This window comes from Lagenorhynchus albirostris, chromosome 9 (genome assembly GCF_949774975.1).
Source record: "Lagenorhynchus albirostris chromosome 9, mLagAlb1.1, whole genome shotgun sequence".
Lineage (NCBI taxonomy): Eukaryota > Metazoa > Chordata > Mammalia > Artiodactyla > Delphinidae > Lagenorhynchus > Lagenorhynchus albirostris.
In genome coordinates this window covers 9,555,347-9,574,089 of record NC_083103.1, presented here as the reverse complement: position 1 = coordinate 9,574,089, position 18,743 = coordinate 9,555,347, and the positions used below count along the sequence as shown (strand labels likewise).

The window sequence follows — 18,743 nt, the reverse complement described above, 5'->3', positions numbered from 1 at the left end:
TTCCCTCCTCCTCTCCTCCTTCCTTCCTATTTACACCTTGGGTTTCTTCCCCTCTGTTCCTCCAGCACTTCCCTGGTCTTTGCCTTGCTGTGGGCAAAGGGAGCCCTCGCCTGGGTCCCAGGGGTGTCTCTCCTCTTTCAGGGCAGAGTCCCACCACTGCAGAACTTTTTTTTCTGTTTTTCAATTGAAGTATAGTTAATTTACAATGTTGTGTTAGTTTCAAGTGTATAGCAAAGCGATTCAGTTATATACAGAGTTATAAAAGTTCCCCAGAACTTTTCATCTCTAACAGAGACTCATCACACATTTATTCCAGTGTCTCTGTGGTTCCGAGCTGGCCCTGGGCACAAAGATGAATAACTCACAGCTAGTGAGTGCATCTGCTGGATTTGCTTCTCTCCTTTCAAACTGGGACTTGAATCTGGACCCTCTGCCTCTAGGCACCAGCTTCCCCACCTCTGCCCCCCTCGTCTCGGTGACTTTTTTTGCCCTGTCTGCGTCAGTCGCCCCTTGGAACCCAGGGAGGGCGAGAAGAGATCAGGATTCATTCCATCTTTGAACTTGCTCTGATGCCGTTCTTGGGAAATGCAATGGAGTTTTACTGTTGAAAATGGAATGAATCTCTGGCCTCCTTAGGGCAGGAGGGTCGAGGTATTGAGAGGCAGAGGACCTGGGTTCGAGTCCCAGCTTTAGGAATTCTAGGCAAGGCACTTAACCCTGAACTTCACTTTCCAGGTCTAGGAAATGGGAAGGTTATTATCAGGCTCAAATTGGCTGTAGATGAGATCATTCTCTCTGCAGGTGTGAGGGGACATTACCCTGGAACCCTTAGCCTCCTGAGCACTTGTGTGCATGTTCCCAGCACGCACAGTAGGGGGTTCAGTAAACAGGAAAAGAACAAGGGTGAAGCAGAGGAACCTTGGTGACCTCCTTTTCGCCAAAGGTAAAAGGCGTTTACCTGAAATCCCTCCTGTGGTTGTGCCTGGAGGGCAGCCCCACCCCCTCAGCTAGATCTTGGTAGGAGCAGTCGACTCCTTGCAGCCCCCAGAAGACCCCGTACCGAGCCCAGCATCCCTGGTATCTTTGGCATCTTATCGAGGTGTGTTTCCTTTGCTGTAATCCCTTCATGCCCAGGCTGCCTGTGCATGGCATCAGCAGGGACGCTCTCGCCAAGGGCCCTTTGGCCACAGAGCACTACCCCGCCCCCCACCCCCCACCCCCACCCCATCGCTTCTTTCCCTTGGAGGGGACATCCTGCCCACATCTCTCCGCCATGGAAAGGAAGCTAGCATCCCTATTTCCAGCTGAGAACGTAGGGTCCCTCCTCTGCTTCTCCCTCCCTAACCCCGTGCTCCACAGTCTTGGTTCCCAGGGCTGCTGCCGGCAGCATTGTCTGCCCTGAGTTTGCTTCTCCTGCGCTTCCCCAGTCCCTGGCCGTGTGCCCAGATATGAGAAGCTGGATTAGAGATTCGCCTTGCTCTGCAGAGAAGGTGGACACGGCCAGAAACGAGACGTGATGCCTGATGCTCAGTGCAGGAGGAGCTGTGAGTTCTGTTCAGCGCCTGGGAGCCAGGCAGGGAGGCTGTCTTCATGCAGAAGGGGCTGGCATGGGAGCCGGGCGATGGCAGAAGCAGGAACTGGTGAAGGTCTTGCATTTGAGAATTTGGGTGTTCTGTCCCTCCATCCTCAGCCTGACCTCCCCAGCACCCAACAGGCACACCTACCCTCCTGGGGGTGGATCTGCCCCCGCTGGAACTGTTGGCCACTCCCTCCCCTTTACTTGTGTCCCCGGCCTTCTTCCTGGAATGTCTTTGCCTCCAATCTCCCTGTCGGACGAGGATAGAGCCTGCTTCCAATTCTTGTTCCAAAGTCAACGTTTGGATTGGCCGTGTCCTGCCTTGTGCCAGCCAGACACTTTAACTTTTGGGAACCCGCTACAAGTTGGTGAGGCACATCTGTGACACTTGCAAGGGGGAGACACAAAAAGTGATCAACTCTCAGGAGGAGGAAGCTCATTTTGATCGAGGCCTTTGTATGAACAGCAGCAAAGTCTAGAGTTGGGCGGACCTGGAGTGTGACCCGTGGGCAAGTAGTTTCACCTCCGTCAGCCTCCTTTCTCACAGAGTTTGGTAAAGATTCGTAGGTTACGTACACAAAGCCCATGGCTCAGTGGCTGACCTGTGTAATCTCAGCCACTGAGCAGGTGAAGATGTTGCAGAAGCACAAGCCGGGTTGTGCAAAATGACCGAAGAGTGGAAAATTTCCTGGGCTGAGAGGGTGCACAGCTGTGGGGTCTTGTGAGCCTCTCTTAGGCATCGTTGTTGGCACTGGGGTTATTGCAACAAACGAGACAGGCTTGGCCCTTTAGTGGAGCTTATATTCTAGTTGCGGAAACAGGCAATAAAGAAGTGAGCACATAATAGAGCTTGTGGTTTTGATAACTGTTAAAACAGGGTGATGTCCCAGAAAGCGTGAGGCTGGAGGGTGGCTCTTTCAGATAGGGTGGTAGGTTGGGACGAGCCAGCCCCGGGACGCTGAGGGAGCAGGGCTCCAGGCAGAAGGAAGAGCCAGAGGCCCCGGTGTAGAAACCAGCTTGGTGGGTTCAAGCGTGGTTTCCACCAGGTCTGCTCGGAAAGCTGCTGGATCTAACATGGATAATGAGATAATTGAACAGCGCTCGGCTTTCTAAACCTGCGTGAGGCTTGTGGGGTTGCGGTCCCTGGATCGGGTGAACCTGGATTTGACCCTGACTCTGCCACTTGGGTGTCAGCTTCCTGGGCTCCAGTGCTTTCAACTGTAAAGTGGGGCTTTGAGGCATCAGGGAGGTAACAGAGACAACTTTCCTGGCTCCCCACCTGGCACGTGGCCCTTCCTCTCCCTTGGCCTCAGGGAGATGACGCCACCCAAGAGCTCTCTGGAACTGACCCAGGGATGGCCTCAGTCAGGACAGGAGTCTGCTCCACCAGGTTCCTCAGCCCAGACAGAGGCTTGGAGGTGGGACCTGGACCTGGTGGGGGGCAGCGGGTGCCGGAGGAGCGGTGATGCACTTGCAGGCTGTCTGTCTCCCAGTGAAGAGCAGAGATTGTTTCGTTATTTATTATCAGCCGTCGTTCCTCAGGAAACTGCCTTACCAAGGACGTCCCCTTCGTTTCTCAAAAGCCGTGGTGTCTTGTGAGGTGGGCCAAGGAAAGGGCCTTTTACGGCTCTGACTTTGGAAGGCAGCTGTGCTCACTGCCCTACCACCAATGCCTGAGCCCTGACTTTGGAAGCTCCTGGTAGGCCCTTTCCCAGGGCCTTTGAACACTGGAGCTGGGAGGGTCCTCCCTTGCAGAGGAGACGGAGGCTGGGGGCTGGGTGGCAGCTGGCCCAGTGTGGACCACAGGCTCCTCGCTGCCCGCTCAGGACCCCTGGGATAGCAGCCCATCTCTCCTCTGAAGATACACTTGCTCTGATCCTCTGCTACCATCCCTTTCTGTTCAGTGAGGGGGGTGCAGACATTTTTAAAAGACTCTGGGCCCAGTTTTCCTCTGCACAAAGCGTTGCTTTGTAAGTCTGTTCTAGACACAGACAGAACAAAGACCAGGCAAAAGGGCCTGATGCCAGGGCAATTGTGAGATACTTTGGCAGGGGGGTGGGGTGGGGGGAGGGGAGGCTGAGCACATTTTCAAAACTAAATTTATTTACTTTATTTTATTTTTGGCTGCGTTGGGTCTTCGTTGCTGCCCACGGGCTTTCTCTAGTTGCGGCGAGCGGGGCCTGTTCTTCGTTGTGGTGCGCGGGCTTCTCATTGCGGTGGCTTCTCTTGTTGCAGAGCACGGGCTCTAGGCACGTGGACTTCAGTAGTTGTGGCGTGCGGGCTCAGTAGTTGTGGCTCATGGGCTCTAGAGCGCAGGCTCAGTAGGTGTGGCGCACGGGCTTAGTTGCTCCGCGGCATGTGGGATCTTCCCGGACCAGGGCTCGAACCCGTGTCCCCTGCATTGGCAGGCGCATTCTTAACCACTGCGCCACCAGGGAAGCCCTGAGCACATTTTCATGAGTTGTCAGCATCTTCCTTCCTCTATTTTAAAAAATTTTGACAATTTCCAAACATACAGAAATGTTGAAAGAATCGAACGCCTGTATATCCTCAACCAAGATTCACTAATCCCAACGTTTTGCCACATTTATATTCCTCTTTATGCGTATATGCATTGTCTTTCGCCAAATCATATGAAAATAAATTGCATCATTATGCCACCTCACCATCTTCTCCTAAGAATAGGGACATTCTCTAACATAATCACAATACCTTAGTTACATTTAAGAAAATTAATGGTGATTCTTTTTTTTAACTTATTTATTTATTTTTAAATTTTATTTACTTATTTATTTTTGGCTGCGTTGGGTCTTCCTTGCTGTGCGTGGGCTTTCTCCAGTTGCGGCGAGCGGGGGCTACTCTTCGTTGCGGTGTACGGGCTTCTCATTGCGGGACTTCGGCAGTTGTGGCTCACGGGCTCTAGAGCACAGGCTCAGTAGTGGCGCACGGGCTTAGTTGCTGCGTGGCATATGGGGTCTTCCTGGACCAGGGCTCGAACCGTGTCCCCTGCATTGGCAGGCGGATTCTTAACCACTGCGCCACCAGGGAAGTCCCAATAGTGATTCTTTAATATGATCAGATATCCTGTCCATATCCAAAATCTCTCATTCAATACCAAAATGTCTTGGATAACTGCTGGGTTTCTCGCCCTCCAGTGGGAGCCTTTCAAATCAAACACTGCAGTTTTTATAACCTTTTGTTATATATTTTTCTGTCTCTTTTAATCTAGGACCCCTCCCCCAACACACACACACACACACACACACACACACACACACGTGCACCCTCACTTCTTTTTCCCCACTACATTGATTTTTCTGATTGTTTCTCGTGGTATCATGCAACTTGTTCCTCTCTCCTAGCAAAGTCTCAAGACTTGTTTTTAAAAAACTTTTTAAAATTGAGATATAGTTGACGTACAATATTATGTGAGTTTCACCTTGAAGCTTGGTTTGATGCTAGGTGAACATTGTTTATCACTGCGACATCATATTGTATCCCATGCGGTGGGGGGCGGGGCGGTCTATGGTCAGCACATCTCTAGTGGAGATGCTGTATTTGTTTTATCTAATTTACATAGCATGTATAGAAAAAAACTGGAAAACAAAATCCTGAAATATTAGCAATGGTGGTCACTCTCTGGGTGGTATTTATTTTCCTTTTTATTCTTCTGTACATTTTCTAAATTTGCCAAAACTATGCACATTACTTTATAATTGGAAAAAAAGATTAAAAGGCACAATCTTAATTTAACATTTTTTTTAAAAGCAATACAGCAATGTTAGAGAAAGTTTGGAAAAACTAAGAGAAAGCAAGGCATAACGCCACCTTAACACATAACAGTTTAGAGTTCTACATAAAAAAGTTTTCATAATCTACACAATTATTTTCATACCTTTTCAAAGTATGAAAATGCTGCCCCCACCCCTCCAGAAATGCATTTTACGGAATTCTGCGTTTGTTTCTGGTTTAACATGAGCTAAGCACATTTTGCATGCTTGCGGTAGGCTCCAGACTTGTTCTTTCTGTTGATAGGCGTGTGCACCACGTGGTGGGTGGTGCAGTTCGCCGGAAACCGGGCAGCCCACGCTGCAGGAGCAGCTGGAGGAGAATCGGGTTCCCGGCTGTGCCCCGCCCGGTGCCCGCGCCGTGTAGCCCTGCAGGGGCGCGTTTTCGTGACTCGCCCAGCGGCAGGCCGCACGTCTCTGCGGTTTTGTAAACACCCATGGCGAGTTCAGCGGCCCCTCATCAGGGCAGAGCCAGAAGTGACACCTCCACTGGAATTGGGCACTTAGGGACCTGCCGGAATGAGGCTGAGAGAGCATTTGGGGTCGGATGGTTGCAGCCCCGTTCGGTGTCCTGATGTCCTAGTGGGACAGAGCTGCTGCTGGCGAGCCCCGTCTTGCCTGGGGTGGAGGCACTGGCCGAGGTCGGGGTCTCCCACTCACCACCTGTCCCCTGCTCCCCAGGATGTCTTCCTGGCCTTCCATCGCAACCTTGATTTCGTGCGCAAGTTCATGAAGCCCCTGCTGATTGGCGAGCTGGCCCCTGAGGAGCCCAGCCAGGACCACAGCAAGAATGTGAGTCCGGCCTCACAAGGAAGAAGGGGAGGGTTTGTGGGGGGAGGGGGGTCTCGCCCCAAGAAGGAGAGTGCAGGGCGTGGGGCAAAGGAACCTTTATGCCAGTCCAGGGGGAGCCGCTGCTCATCACCTAGGGTCAGGGAGGACTCAGAGCCCCCCTCCTGCTGCCAGCCTGGGCTGGCCCTCACCTTGGAGTGATTCATTCCCAGCCTCTCCACCTCTGGGGCTTCAGCGGTGCCAGGCTGGGCACAGGGTCTTTCCGTCCTGCCCAGCCCCCTGCCCTTGTATCTGGCCTTTCTTCCCCCTCCTGCCCTGCCCCTGCCTCCTAGCTTCCCTCTTTGTCCCAGTGACGCCCTCCTGTCCCCAGAGCCACCCTTGACTCTGCCTCTGTCTCCCTGACCCCACATGCCCAGTGCCCACCCAGCCCTCTCCTGCCTGATAGAGTGTCCGGAACAACTGGTGCATGTCAGGTAGTGGAAAAATAAGCTTTTTTTTAAAAAAAAATATTGTTGTGAGACTTCTCTGGTGGTGCAGTGGTTAAGACTCCACACACCCAATGCAGGGGGCCCGGGTTCAATCCCTGGTCAGGGAACTAGATCCCGCGTGCCGCAGCGAAGACCCCGCACTCGGCCAAATAAATAAATAAATAATGTTTTTTTTTAAAAAAAAAGGAAAGAAAACATTTGCTATAAACCTTGTATTTTAAAAAATTGTTGTAAAATAGATACAACATAAAATTCACCATTTTAACTTTTTTTTTTTTTTATTTTGGCCACGCTGGGCAGCTTGCGGGGATCCGAGTTTTCCAGCCAGCGATTGAACCCAGGCCCTCCGCAATGAAAGTGCGGAATCCTAAGCGCTAGGCTACCAGGGAATTCCCCATTTTAACCAATTTTAAGCGCGCAGCTAAGTGGCTTCGAGCACATTCACGTTGTTCTGCAGCCGTCACCACCACCCATCTCTAGAACTTTCCTCACCCCAAACTGACATTCTGCCCCCATTAAACATTAACTACCCATCTGTCCCTCCCCCCAGCCCCTGGTAAACACTATTCTCTCTATTGATGAGTTTGCCTAGTCTAGGTGCCTCATATAAGAGGACTCATAAGTATTTGTCTTTTCGTGTCTGGCTTAATCTCACTCAGCTTAATGTCTTCAGGGTTCGTTCATTAGTAGCAAGTGTCAGAATTTTCTTCCTTTTGAAGGCTGTATATTCCACCGTATGTATAGACCACATTTTGTTCAGTCATTCATCCATCAGTGGAATTTGGGTTGTTTCCACCTTTTGCCTATTTTGAGTAATGCTCCTGTGTAAAATGCAAGCTTTTGAGTTAAGTCCTTTCTCTGCCACTGAACTGGCTGTGGACAAACACATAGCCCCAGGGCTGTGCCGGGCTCAGGCAGGTATGCGGTGATGGCAGCTGTTGCAGTGAACGGCGGCCGGGATCCTGTGGAGCTTAGGTGTGTCGATCGGTCCCCTCTGGAGCAGCTGGGAGGCTGACTCCTTCCCGGTACTCTGGCTCAACAGTCCCAGATCACTGAGGACTTCCGGGCGCTGAGGAAGACGGCTGAGGACATGAACCTCTTCAAGAGCAGCCACCTGTTCTTCCTTCTCTACCTGGCCCACATCATCGTCATGGAGAGCATCGCCTGGTTCACCATCTTTTACTTTGGCAACGGCTGGATTCCAACCGTCTTTACGGCCTTCGTCCTCGCTACCTCTCAGGTGAGGCGTGACACTCTCACCTGTCACTCGAAGCCCCCGCCCCCTGACTCCCCCAGCTGGCAGAGGCCTGGTGCCTGGGTGCCAACGCTGGGAAAGCATCCGTGGCCCTCTCTCCCCAGGCCCAAGCTGGATGGCTGCAACACGATTACGGCCACCTCTCTGTTTACAAGAAGTCCACGTGGAACCACATAGCCCACAAGTTCATGATTGGTCACTTAAAGGTAAATGTCAGCCGCCCTGGGCATCTGTCCTCTCAGTTAGTGGTTGGCGTAGCACCATCTCACTTTACTCAGACCAGGTCCACCGTCAGGTCAGTGTCCCGGCTGACCTGCAGGACCTGCCAACCCTCCGCTTCTCTGAACTTCCAAGCCCTGTCTCCTAACCACATTAGACATGCAAAACCAGTGTCCTAGTTATAAAAACAAGCCCATGCTTCTTAGTTGATTATATTTGTTCCTTACCTAAGGACTTACTAATAAATTCCTTTCAGTTTGGGGCCAGTAGATAAGCAGTCTCTCTCTCTTTTAAAATTCCTTTATTGAAGTAGAGTTGTTTTACAATGTTGTGTTCATTTCTGCTGTACAACAAAGTGATTCAGTTATACGTATATATACATTTTTATATATACATTCTTTTTCATATTCTTTTCCATTATGGGTATTGAATATAGTTCCCTGTGCTACACAGTAGGACTTTGTTGTTTATTCATTCTATATAGAATGGTTTGCATCTGAAGAAACAGTCTCTCTTGATAAATCGGTTTGCTTCCCTCCATCAGGTAATGTTTGCTATCTGATACATTGTGTTTCGCTGTTTTTTCCCCCTTGGATGCCAGGAAACACGAAGCAAAACATGAAACAGCAACTGTCCCTAATCTTCGTCCTCCTTGTATGTATCCTCCCCTCCCACTACCTGTCATTTACACTTTTATCTTTAAGCTTTCTGTTATAGATGAGTCCTTTATCAGAAGCCACCTCCAGTACGTTTTGGAAGTATATGGGGCCATGAAAAGGGAATATTGTCATCATATAAGTCTTTTTAGATAAGGGAAATCAAACAGTGTACTGATCAGCTGAGCCAAAGGGCAAGAGTTGTTTCAAACTCAGAAGGGAAGGTAGTTCTCTCACCACCCTCCAGATCAGGAGGCAGACCTGCAGTAGCCTTCTAGCTCGGCAAGTTTGTGAAAAGGCGAGCTCGACTTGCCAGCGACCTTGTGCTGCTGTGATAGGCGTTATCTCCTTGGTTTCGGGAGTAAGTCCTTGCCACTTCTCACGTGGAAACAGATCTCATCCCCCACCCCAGCCCTGCCTCTACATCATTCAGCTGCTTCCTAAGAAAAGCTGTGTCCTAAAGACCCCCATCCCTCCCCACCCTGGCTTCGGAAGAGCTCCGTGTCCGGGTTAATCGTCTCTCTCTGCGACCTGACCCCATCCAGCTCCTGGCTTGCCGGCTGCGGATCTGGCTGGGCGTGAACTACCATTGAACTAGTAACCAGTTCCTCAGCAGACAGTTTGCCTGGACCTGAGCCTGGAGCTGTCTGAGAACCTGGTTTCTTTCCAGAATTTCAGGGGTGAAGGTTGCACATAGTTGAGTACTTTGTTTCATTTTATATTCTTTTCTGTTGGAGAAAACCTCCTGGGTACTGAAAGTAACATTTCACTCCGGACCCATGTTATCCCCACACACTTAACAAAGATGGACTGTGTCCTGTTTTCAGACTCTGGGTGGGAGGGCCTTTCCCGCCTGATGTCTCTCTGTCCTTGAAGGGCCCTGGGGCACAGCTCTTGGATCAGACGGAAGATGCAGTCAGGACGGAAGACTGGCCTCCATGTAGAACGTTGACTTGTAAACTCTGGGGTGACAGGGTACTCAGGCTGGGAGGCTACAGGAGGTCAGGGACCTGGGCTCTGCGGATGGCTTCCCAGCCCGCTGCGAGCTGTGCCCTGCGTGCTGTGTCCAGGCCAGTGGTGTGGCTGGGCAGGGGCGCCCCAGAGCGAGGAGCATCACAGCTTTTGTGCAATCGCTCTGGCACCCAGTGGCCACACGGCTGCCGACAAGCCTTGTCGGTCCAGCTGTTCCTCTGGTCCCTTTGTTGGGACAGAGAGGAGCTGGCTGCAGGGAGGTCCTCAGGTGCCCTGCCAATCTGGATGTCTTAGCTCAAGACAGTGAGGGCACTGAACAGGGTGCTGCAAGCTTCGAGATGTTGGGACCCGCTTCTTACTGTCAGCCTGTGCTGCTGTAGGGTTCCACGGGTGAGCCCTCCACCTCCCAACTCCCCCTTTTCCTCAGCCCATGTCACTTCCGCTGGACATTTCTTCCCAAGGGTGATCTTGTACAGAGACAGTGCTGAGAGGTCGAATCTCTGTTTGGCACTGCCCTGAGGATAAAATGCAAACCACCAGGCCTGGCGCCATCTAGGCTCTACATCTGGAGATGGAAATCTTCGGAACCCACAGCCTTTTCACAACCTTATCTGGGGCCACCAGGGCCAGAACTAGGGTGAGGCAAGTGAGCACACAAGCGTGTCCCAGGGGCACAGAATTTAAGGGGACACCAAAACGAGTCAGGAATTGAGATAAGTAACATTTTAATGCAATATTTAAAGAAAAAAAGCAAAATTAATGCAAAACCATCCACAATGAACAAAATACCAACATTTCAAATAAAGGTCAGGACTGTGTTGAGCCATATTGGAATCTGAAGCTGAAGGACAACTTGTACCTTACATACATGTTTGCATGTATTCGTGTTTTTCTCTTTTTGATGGTAGATTTTTTTTTTTAAATATAAATTTATTTATTTATTTTTGGCTGCGTTGGGTCTTCGTTGCTCCGCATGGGCTTTCTCTAGTTGTGGCGAGCGGGGGCTACTCTTCGTTGCCGTGCACGGGCTTCTCACTGCGGTGGCTTCTCTTGTTGCAGAGCATGGGCTCTAGGCGCGCGAGCTTCAGTAGTTGTGGCACGTGGGCTCAGTGGTTGTGGCTCGGGGGCTCTAGAGCGCAGGCTCAGTAGTTGTGGCGCACGGGCTTAGTTGCTCCGCGGCACGTGGGATCTTCTGGGACCAGGGATCGAACCCGTGTTCCCTGCATTGGCAGAAAGATTCTCAACCACCATGCCACCAGGGAAATCCTGATGGTTGATTTTTTTTTTCCCAGAGCATTAAAATAGTTGGAAACTACTTAGAAATTGGAAAGGTGGTATATTAAAAATCCTAATATGAAGTTTAAATTGATTGTTTATACTGAAACCGAATTTATTGTTATTTTACAGTTTAAGTTAATTAAAAATTATTTAAGGGACTTCCCCAGTGGCACAGTGGTTAAGAATCCAACTGCCAGTGCAGGGAACACGGGTTTGAGCCCTGGTCCGGGAAGATCCCACATGCCGCGGAGCAACTAGGCCTGTGAGCCACAACTACTGAGCCCATGTGCCGCAACTACTGAAGCCCACGCACCTAGAGCCTGTGCTCCACAAGAGAAGCCACCGCAATGAGAAGCCTGCGTACCGCAACGAAGAGTAGCCCCCGCTCGCCACAACTAGAGAAAGCCCGCACAGAGCAACGAAGACCCAACGCAGCCAAAAAATAAATTAGTTAATTTTTTAAAAAAGAAAAAAAGTTTTTTTAAAATTATTTAAGAGTCTTTCCTGGTGGTCCAGTGGTTAAGACTCCGCACTCCCAACGCAGGGGGCCCGGCTTCGATCCCTGGTCAGGGAACTAGATCCCACGTGCCGCAACTAAGACCCAGCGCAGCCAAATAAATAAATAAATATTTTTAAAAATTATTTAAGACTGGCACTTGGTTGAGAGAAACTGTCAAACTTGGCGGTTCTCTCAATTGAAAGTGGGATGGGCAAAAGCGTAGATTTTTAGAAATATTGTTGATGAGTTTGCCTCAGGGTCTGCTATGGCTCTGCCCAGCACTGCTGGCCCAACTGAGGGGGCCTTCTTTTGGCTTCTGGAACATTCCACGCTCCCCTTCCCCCAAGGCCTTCACCTAGGCTCTTCCTTCTGTCAGAAAAGGGACCCTCACTCTGGCCGGCCCGCTCCTGCCCAGCCTGCTGCCCAAGGGCAGGCCTTCTGAGTGGCCTCCCGAAACTTTTCCAGCTCCGTCAGCCCACCCCAGTGTGGAGTGATACCCTACTCTCCCTCGCTCGACAAGGGCTCGCCTCCTTCCCCACTTCATCCCCAGGGCAGGCAACATTGGCACCATGTTCCGAGAGCACAGCATTGAGTCACTGTTCCAGGGCAGGCGGGGGCTTCCCAGTGCCCAGGAAGGATACGTAGGGTTGGGCCTAGTGAAGAAGGATGGAGAAGAATCACAGCACAGAATAGCACCATCGAAAAATGTTTTGTCGTTACAGCCGATGCCAAGTTCGGGGATGGCCCCACCTTGCCTCCTCTCATCCCTGTGGTGCTCATAGCCTGTCTTTCCTCCAGTTACTCAACAAACATCTCTTGGTTGGTGTATTGTAAACATCGTGCGTACACGCCTTGCCCCTTGATTTCTTTGTGCCAGGGACTCCCTTGAGCTCTTCCCAGGAATTTGGTTCCTTTTGTCTAGAAAGGCCAATGTGTCATCTGATTTCTTAATCCTCTAAGCTCTCATTCGCTGACTTTTTTTTTTGCCCTGTTGGGTTTTGAGGCCCTCCTGCTTACAGGGGCCTGAGGTCACTGCAAAGGCCACAGCTGCTCAGAGCTGTTCCCGCCCTTGTCCGTTAGGGTCCAGAGACTATGTTTGTATCAAAACGTCTTCCAAGTAAAATATTTGTTTTCGCAGTTAGGCCTTTTTATAGATGGCCAGACCGTTGGCCAAAGCATTGATTGATCCAGCAACAGTGAAGTCCTCATGCTGAAGAGTCAGAGGAGTCTTGTTTCCTTCTTTGCGTCACTGGGTGACTTTGCAGAGGGACGTGCCTTCAGAATGTGCCCAGAGCTGGAGCTGGTGAGACAGAAATTTGTGGCCTTGAACGAAATACTCGTGCAATGCTTCTTGTGTGCTAGAATTGTAATTTTATTGTTATTATTATTATTATTATTAGCCGTGCCGCACAGCTTGTGGGATCTTAGTTCCCCGACCAGGGATTGAACCCAGGCCCTTGGTAGTGAAAGCTCAGAGTCCTAACCGCTGGACTGCCAGGGAAGTCCCTAGACCGTTAGAACCAGGAAGCTCTGTTGGTGACTGCTTATGAAGCTCCGCCAGCCTTCTGGGCGTGGTGTGACTCAGCTGTCACCTCTCAGTGCAGCCGCATGTCTGGCTGCTGGGCTGTCTCTAGCCAGCTACTCTGGGCCATCTGAGAGCAGGGATAGCTTGTGTTCATTTTTGGTTTTTTTTTTAAAGCTTTCTTGATTTAATTCACATGCTATACAATTTGCGCATTTCAAGTGTACAAACCAGGGAATTCCTGGCAGTCCGGTGGTTAAAACTCTGCACTTCCGCTGCAGGGGGCGTGGGTTCCATCTCTGGTCAGGGAACTGAGATCCCATATGCTGCGAGGCAAGGCAGAAATAAAGTGTACAAACCGAATGTGTGCAACCACCATCACAATCAGTTTTGGAACATCTTGATCACCCCCAAAAGAAACCCCACACCACTTAGCCATCCCCTCCCAACCCCCTCATCCCAGCCTTAGCGCTAGGTAACCACTCATCTTTCTGTCTGTGGGTTTCCCTGTGCTGGACATTTCGTATCAATGGAATCCTTTGTGTCTGGCTTCTGTCACTTAGCATCATGTTTTCCAGGTTCACCCACGTTGTAGCACGTGTCAGTATTTCACACTTTTTTGTGGCATGGCCAAATGTATTCCAGTGTACGGATCTGCCATATTGTATTTATCCATTCATCCGTTGATGGACCTTTGGGTCGTTTCCGCTTTTTGGTTATTTTAAATAATGCTGCTGGAACGTTTGTGTACAAGTCTCTGTGTGGCTCTGTTTTCATTTCTCTTGGGTACACACGTAGGGGCAGAGTGCTGGGTCATATGGTAGGGACCACTTCTTACTGTTCCCAAAACAGAAGGGTTCCCCTCTGCGCAACACACGCCAGCAGGAGGCCAGCAGAGGATGAGGGAGGTGGAGCCTCAGGCCCGGTGTTGGCAGAGAGCTGAGACTCCACCACACATGCTGAAGCACGTGCCTCTCCGTCCATCCCCAGCACCGTCTTATGATCAGGGAAATAGGCCTGGAGGGGGGGAGTGACCTGGCTCCATACGGAAGCACTCTGGACTCAGCACTGGCAGGACTGCATTCTGACTCTCAGGGGCCTGAGGCCCCGTGTATAATGGAGAAGTCAGCCCTGAGTATTGGACCTGCTGGGAACTGGTCCTGAGCTGGGCCTGTCGTGGATCCCCTTCCTGCGCACCGAGGACTGCACTGCTCACCCCCTATTCCTCCCCCGACAGGGTGCTTCTGCCAACTGGTGGAACCATCGCCACTTCCAGCACCACGCCAAGCCCAACATCTTCCACAAGGACCCGGATGTGAACATGCTGCATGTGTTTGTCCTGGGTAAATGGCAGCCCATTGAGGTACGATGAAGGGGACCAAGTGGCCATGGGGGGTGTTTGGCCTGCGCAGGGATCAGGGGAGGAATCCCGTAGGGTGGAGAGTGTCTGATGTTTACACGAAAACCTTTCCTGGACACCCTGAATTATTCAAGCTGAAATGTCTGTGGGATGGCGTCCTGTGTAAATAATGGATACAGATCCTTATCAGAGTGGTCGATGCCTCCCCACCTCCCGTGGGCCGGGGAAGAGCATTTCCTGGCTTGTTCCTTCCAGTTTAGCAGGAAGGCACAATTCCAGAGCTCAAGCTTGGTCCCCGAAGACCAGCCCCAGGAAACCTTACTTGGAGGGTCACAGTCCCCGATGCTGGGAGGGACCTCAACGGGGTCTGGTCCCACCTGCTTCACCACAGATGCCAAGCGACGCTTGGCAGGAGGAGGGTGTGTGTTCAGGGTCACATCATTTTTTGGCCAGTCTAGGATGAGGCCCCAGATCTGACAGCTAGGCCATTTCCTTCCACTCCATCACACTGCCTTGTTTTTACATTAGTTTTTTAAAATTATTATTATTATAAATATAGAACATACCTGTTACAAGCATTTAAATAACAACAGAAATAGACCAAACTAAGAAGTGAGTCTCCTATTATCTCTACCATCCCCCCTTTGCCTCTAGTGTCATGCCCCTGAGGGTGACCACTGTGGACAACATACTACAAAATCCTTCCAGATGTTTTCTATGTGTGTAGACACACACACATATCTTTTTTTAAAAACAAAAATTAAAACTTAAACAATTTTTCTGCAACTTGCTGCCTCACCAAACGTACACTTCCTTGCTGGAGTCAGAGGTGTATGGGCCTCCACCTGGGGCTGTCCAAGTGCTCTGTCGTATTTCTATACCATAATGTAACCCACACTATTTTATGACAGGAAAAATTGGTGTTGCTAAGTCTTTGAATAAAGGCCCCCCCACCAATGCCTTTAAAGAATGTAAAGACTGTCCTCATTTAACATTCTGTGAAAAGTAGAGCCTCTATGTGACAGCCTCTAAAAAAATCTACATATGCTTTACTTTTCAGAAATACATTGGTGATGTAAACTAAAGTTTAGAAGATCCTTGTTGCTTTTACGTACATCTTAAGTGTGACGCGCAGAGTAGGGGCCCGATAAGCGTTTGCCAAGAGAGGCATGTTTACCCTTAGTAAGGAGCAGTGTCTTTAGTTGGTCGTAGTCCCAGTAGTGTTGGCCTCCAAGGATTGGAGCAGGGAGAGAAGATAGCCTGTCCCCTCAATCCTGGTTGGTACCCCCCTCTCCTGTTTCATATCTATCTGACAGAATATCTGAGCAGGAACGTGGGTTTTCTGTGACGTTGTCAATTCAGAGGAAATTAGCCAAAATTCAGTACTTTGGAAGTGTGGAGGCTCTCTGGCTGGGCAAGGATTTTATTCTCTGCCAAAATACATGCTTACGTTTTCCTTCTAGGAAAGAGTTTGCTCGCTTTGATTTGAGGTGTCTAGATAGCAGGACTGATTAACCTGGGTCCATCTGATAAGAAGACAAAGGCTTCCCTTTCTGGGTGAGGCTTCATGCTGTAGAGCTGTTGACGGGCTTGACAAATGCTCTCTGTGTCCCTGAAAACGAAATCTAGTCTCACCAGTGACGCTGGCAACAAGGCGTCTCTCCTCTCTGTGGGGTGGCCAGCGAAACTTCTTACAACATCTCTCCCTAGACGCCTCTCGAATGCCGACTTCTGGGGAGGGGGTGTGGTGGGAGGATTTGGGGATCTGGCCATCCAGTTGCCAGTGGCCTTGAAAGACCATGGCCACGGCCACGGTGCTCCATGAAATCCTTTCTCTCACATACTCGGGGGAAAGGCCAGCTGTTTCTGGGTTCCTGGTTGAGCCATACCCTGGTGTCCACAGGACCATGCTGCCTGGGAGGGACCTTTCTTTTATGCTTAGAAAGTTCTTCATATATTTTCAGTGTTTCATGGTTTCACTTCTTTTTTGGCCGTATGGTATGCGGGATCTTAGTCCCCTGACCAGGGATCGAACCCGTGCCCCTCGCAGTGGAAGCGTGGAGTCCTAACCACTGGACCGCCAGGGAAGTCCCTGGTTTCACTTTTATTTATTTATAATTTTTAATTTTTTAAATTTTTTGGCCGCACCACGTGGCATGTGGGATCTTAGTTCCTGGACCTGGGATTGGAGAATTTCTCCTTCTCATATGGTGGACTTAGAGCAGTGACGAACCTTCTTGCTACAGAAAAAGAATATCCCACAAAGAGAGGCCATGATTCCTTGAGGCCCTGTTGTTTTCCAAGATCTCCAAAACCCACTTCCTGCCTCCAAAAGAAAAGTTAGAATGAAGCTGGGAGCTTGGCCAGGAGGAGCTGGGGAAGCTGGATCTTGGGCAACTATACGAAGCCAGGGCCCTCAAGGAGGACTGAAGTGTCCCATGCTGGTGGCACCCTCTGGCTCCTGGCAGAAGCAGAGGCAAATCCCCTTTGGAGGGAAGTGTCCAAATACAGGTAAGAAGATTCCCATTGGTTAATACCAAGTAATGAGCTCCCAATCAGAGATCGCCAGCACAGAAGGAGGCTAGCCACTATGAGTGAGAATCAGAAGAAACAACATAGAACAGATTTAGATGCTATAGAACCCCGGATACTCAGGTCCTATGTACATTATAGAAAGGTTATGTATGAACTTAAGATAAATAAACAAGTGATTATTAAAGAGAACCAAACAGATTTTTGAATGACCAAATGAAGTGTAGATATAGATGTATATCTCCAAAAGAATGGGTTAAATAGATTAGACAGAGCCAAAGAGAGAATTAGAGTCCTGGAAAATATATATAAATAATCAAAAAGTAATATGGTTTGCTCTCCATTGGGTCCCCAGGGCCTGTGCATAGTAGGCCCTCAGCGCATGTTTGTTGAATGAATAAGCTGCTTTGTGTTGGCCTGTGCTGGGTGTTGGAGGCTCGGAGCTGGCCATTGTCCCTCTTCCTAGGATACTCCTAGCCCAGTGAAGGAGCCAAGACGCGCCCTCAGATGGGCATGTTACCCTCCAGGGGGTAGCAGGAGACTTCAAGCCAGCAGCTCTGTTGAGGGTGTTAGGAGTCGAGGGAGTGCTGACGGCAGGGATCTGCACCCAGGGAAGGGGGAGAGCTCTACGGGGTTGAGAGGGGTCTGCAGGTGGAGAGGGTCTGGCTGTGGACGAGAAGTGGTGGAGCCCCATCAGAGCCTGGTTCCCTGAACCTCTTTTTTTTTTCTTTCTTTCTTTTTGGCTGCACTGTAGCATGTGGGATCTTAGTTCCCCGACCAGGGATGGAACCCATGCCCCCTGCAGTGGAAGCGTGGAGGCTTAACCACTAGACCGCCAGGGAGGTCCCCTGGTGTCACTTTTGAATGCTTGACTCTTGCCAAATGGGACTTGGCTAAGACTGCTGGTCAACCTTGATAATTCTCAGGAGTCAGCCAGTTTTCCTGGTTCCCCCTTACCGGGTCACGCCACCCCTTCTGAGCGGGAGGGTATCCTCTCCTGAACCCCAGCACCTGGTCTGGGCTGAGCGTCAGCACGGGACCCTGTCTGGGTGACTTGGGCGTCATGCCGATCCGTGCCGACCCATCCACGATGGCTCCTTAGAGCTCACTGCAAGCTTGTCGTGGGCCGACGTCCCTCCCGGAAAGCATTTACATCTTTACATTCAACCTTTCCATCCAGAAATGAGACATCTTTCTCCATTTATGCTTGAGTCTCCTTTTTATATCTCTTAGAAAGGTTTTCCTTTTTTAAAAAAATTTATTTTTATGTATTTATTTATTGTTGGCTGTGTTGGGTCTTTGTTGCTGCATGCGGGCTTTCTCCAGTTGCGTCGAGCGGGGGCTACTCTTCATTGCCACGCGCGGACTTCTCATTGCGGTGCCTTCTCTTGTTGAGAGCACAGGCTCTAGGCGCGCGGCTTCAGTAGTTGTCGCACGTGGGCTCAGTAGTTGTGGCACGCAGGCTCAGTAGTTGTGGCGCACGGGGCTTAGTTGCTCTGCGGCATGCGGGATCTTCCGGACCAGGGCTTGAACCTGTGTTCCCTGCATTGGCAGGCGGATTCTTAACCACTGCCCCACCAGGGAAGTCCTCCTTTTCTTTATATGTCTTGTGAATTTTTTTTTTTTTTCAATTAAATCCTAGGTAACTTCTATTTTTTGTCATTATGATAGGGGTTTCTCCAGTATTCAGGAAACCTGTTGATGTCTGGCTAGTTATCTTATGTCCAGCTGGTGTCCACTTATGTCTGCTTATGATTCTAGTTGTTTTTCAGTTGATTTTTTTGAATTTCCCGGGTAGACAGTCACATC

The 18,743-nt window shown here is 50.2% G+C and overlaps 1 protein-coding gene across 3 annotated transcripts in view; it reads left to right on the top strand.

Moving 5' to 3' along the window:
- FADS2 (fatty acid desaturase 2) overlaps positions 1-18,743 on the top strand; it is a 43,467-nt gene that overhangs the window by 3,356 nt on the left and 21,368 nt on the right. For 2 of the 3 annotated variants that reach the window (XM_060158979.1, XM_060158978.1), the window contains exons 2-5: positions 6,046-6,156; positions 7,684-7,881; positions 8,001-8,102; positions 14,280-14,405. In XM_060158979.1, the coding sequence (XP_060014962.1) occupies positions 6,046-6,156; positions 7,684-7,881; positions 8,001-8,102; positions 14,280-14,405 (537 nt within the window). Of the gene's footprint in view, positions 1-1,427; positions 1,545-6,045; positions 6,157-7,683; positions 7,882-8,000; positions 8,103-14,279; positions 14,406-18,743 lie in introns of all 3 variants that reach the window. The other variant, XM_060158980.1, reaches the window with a different exon arrangement.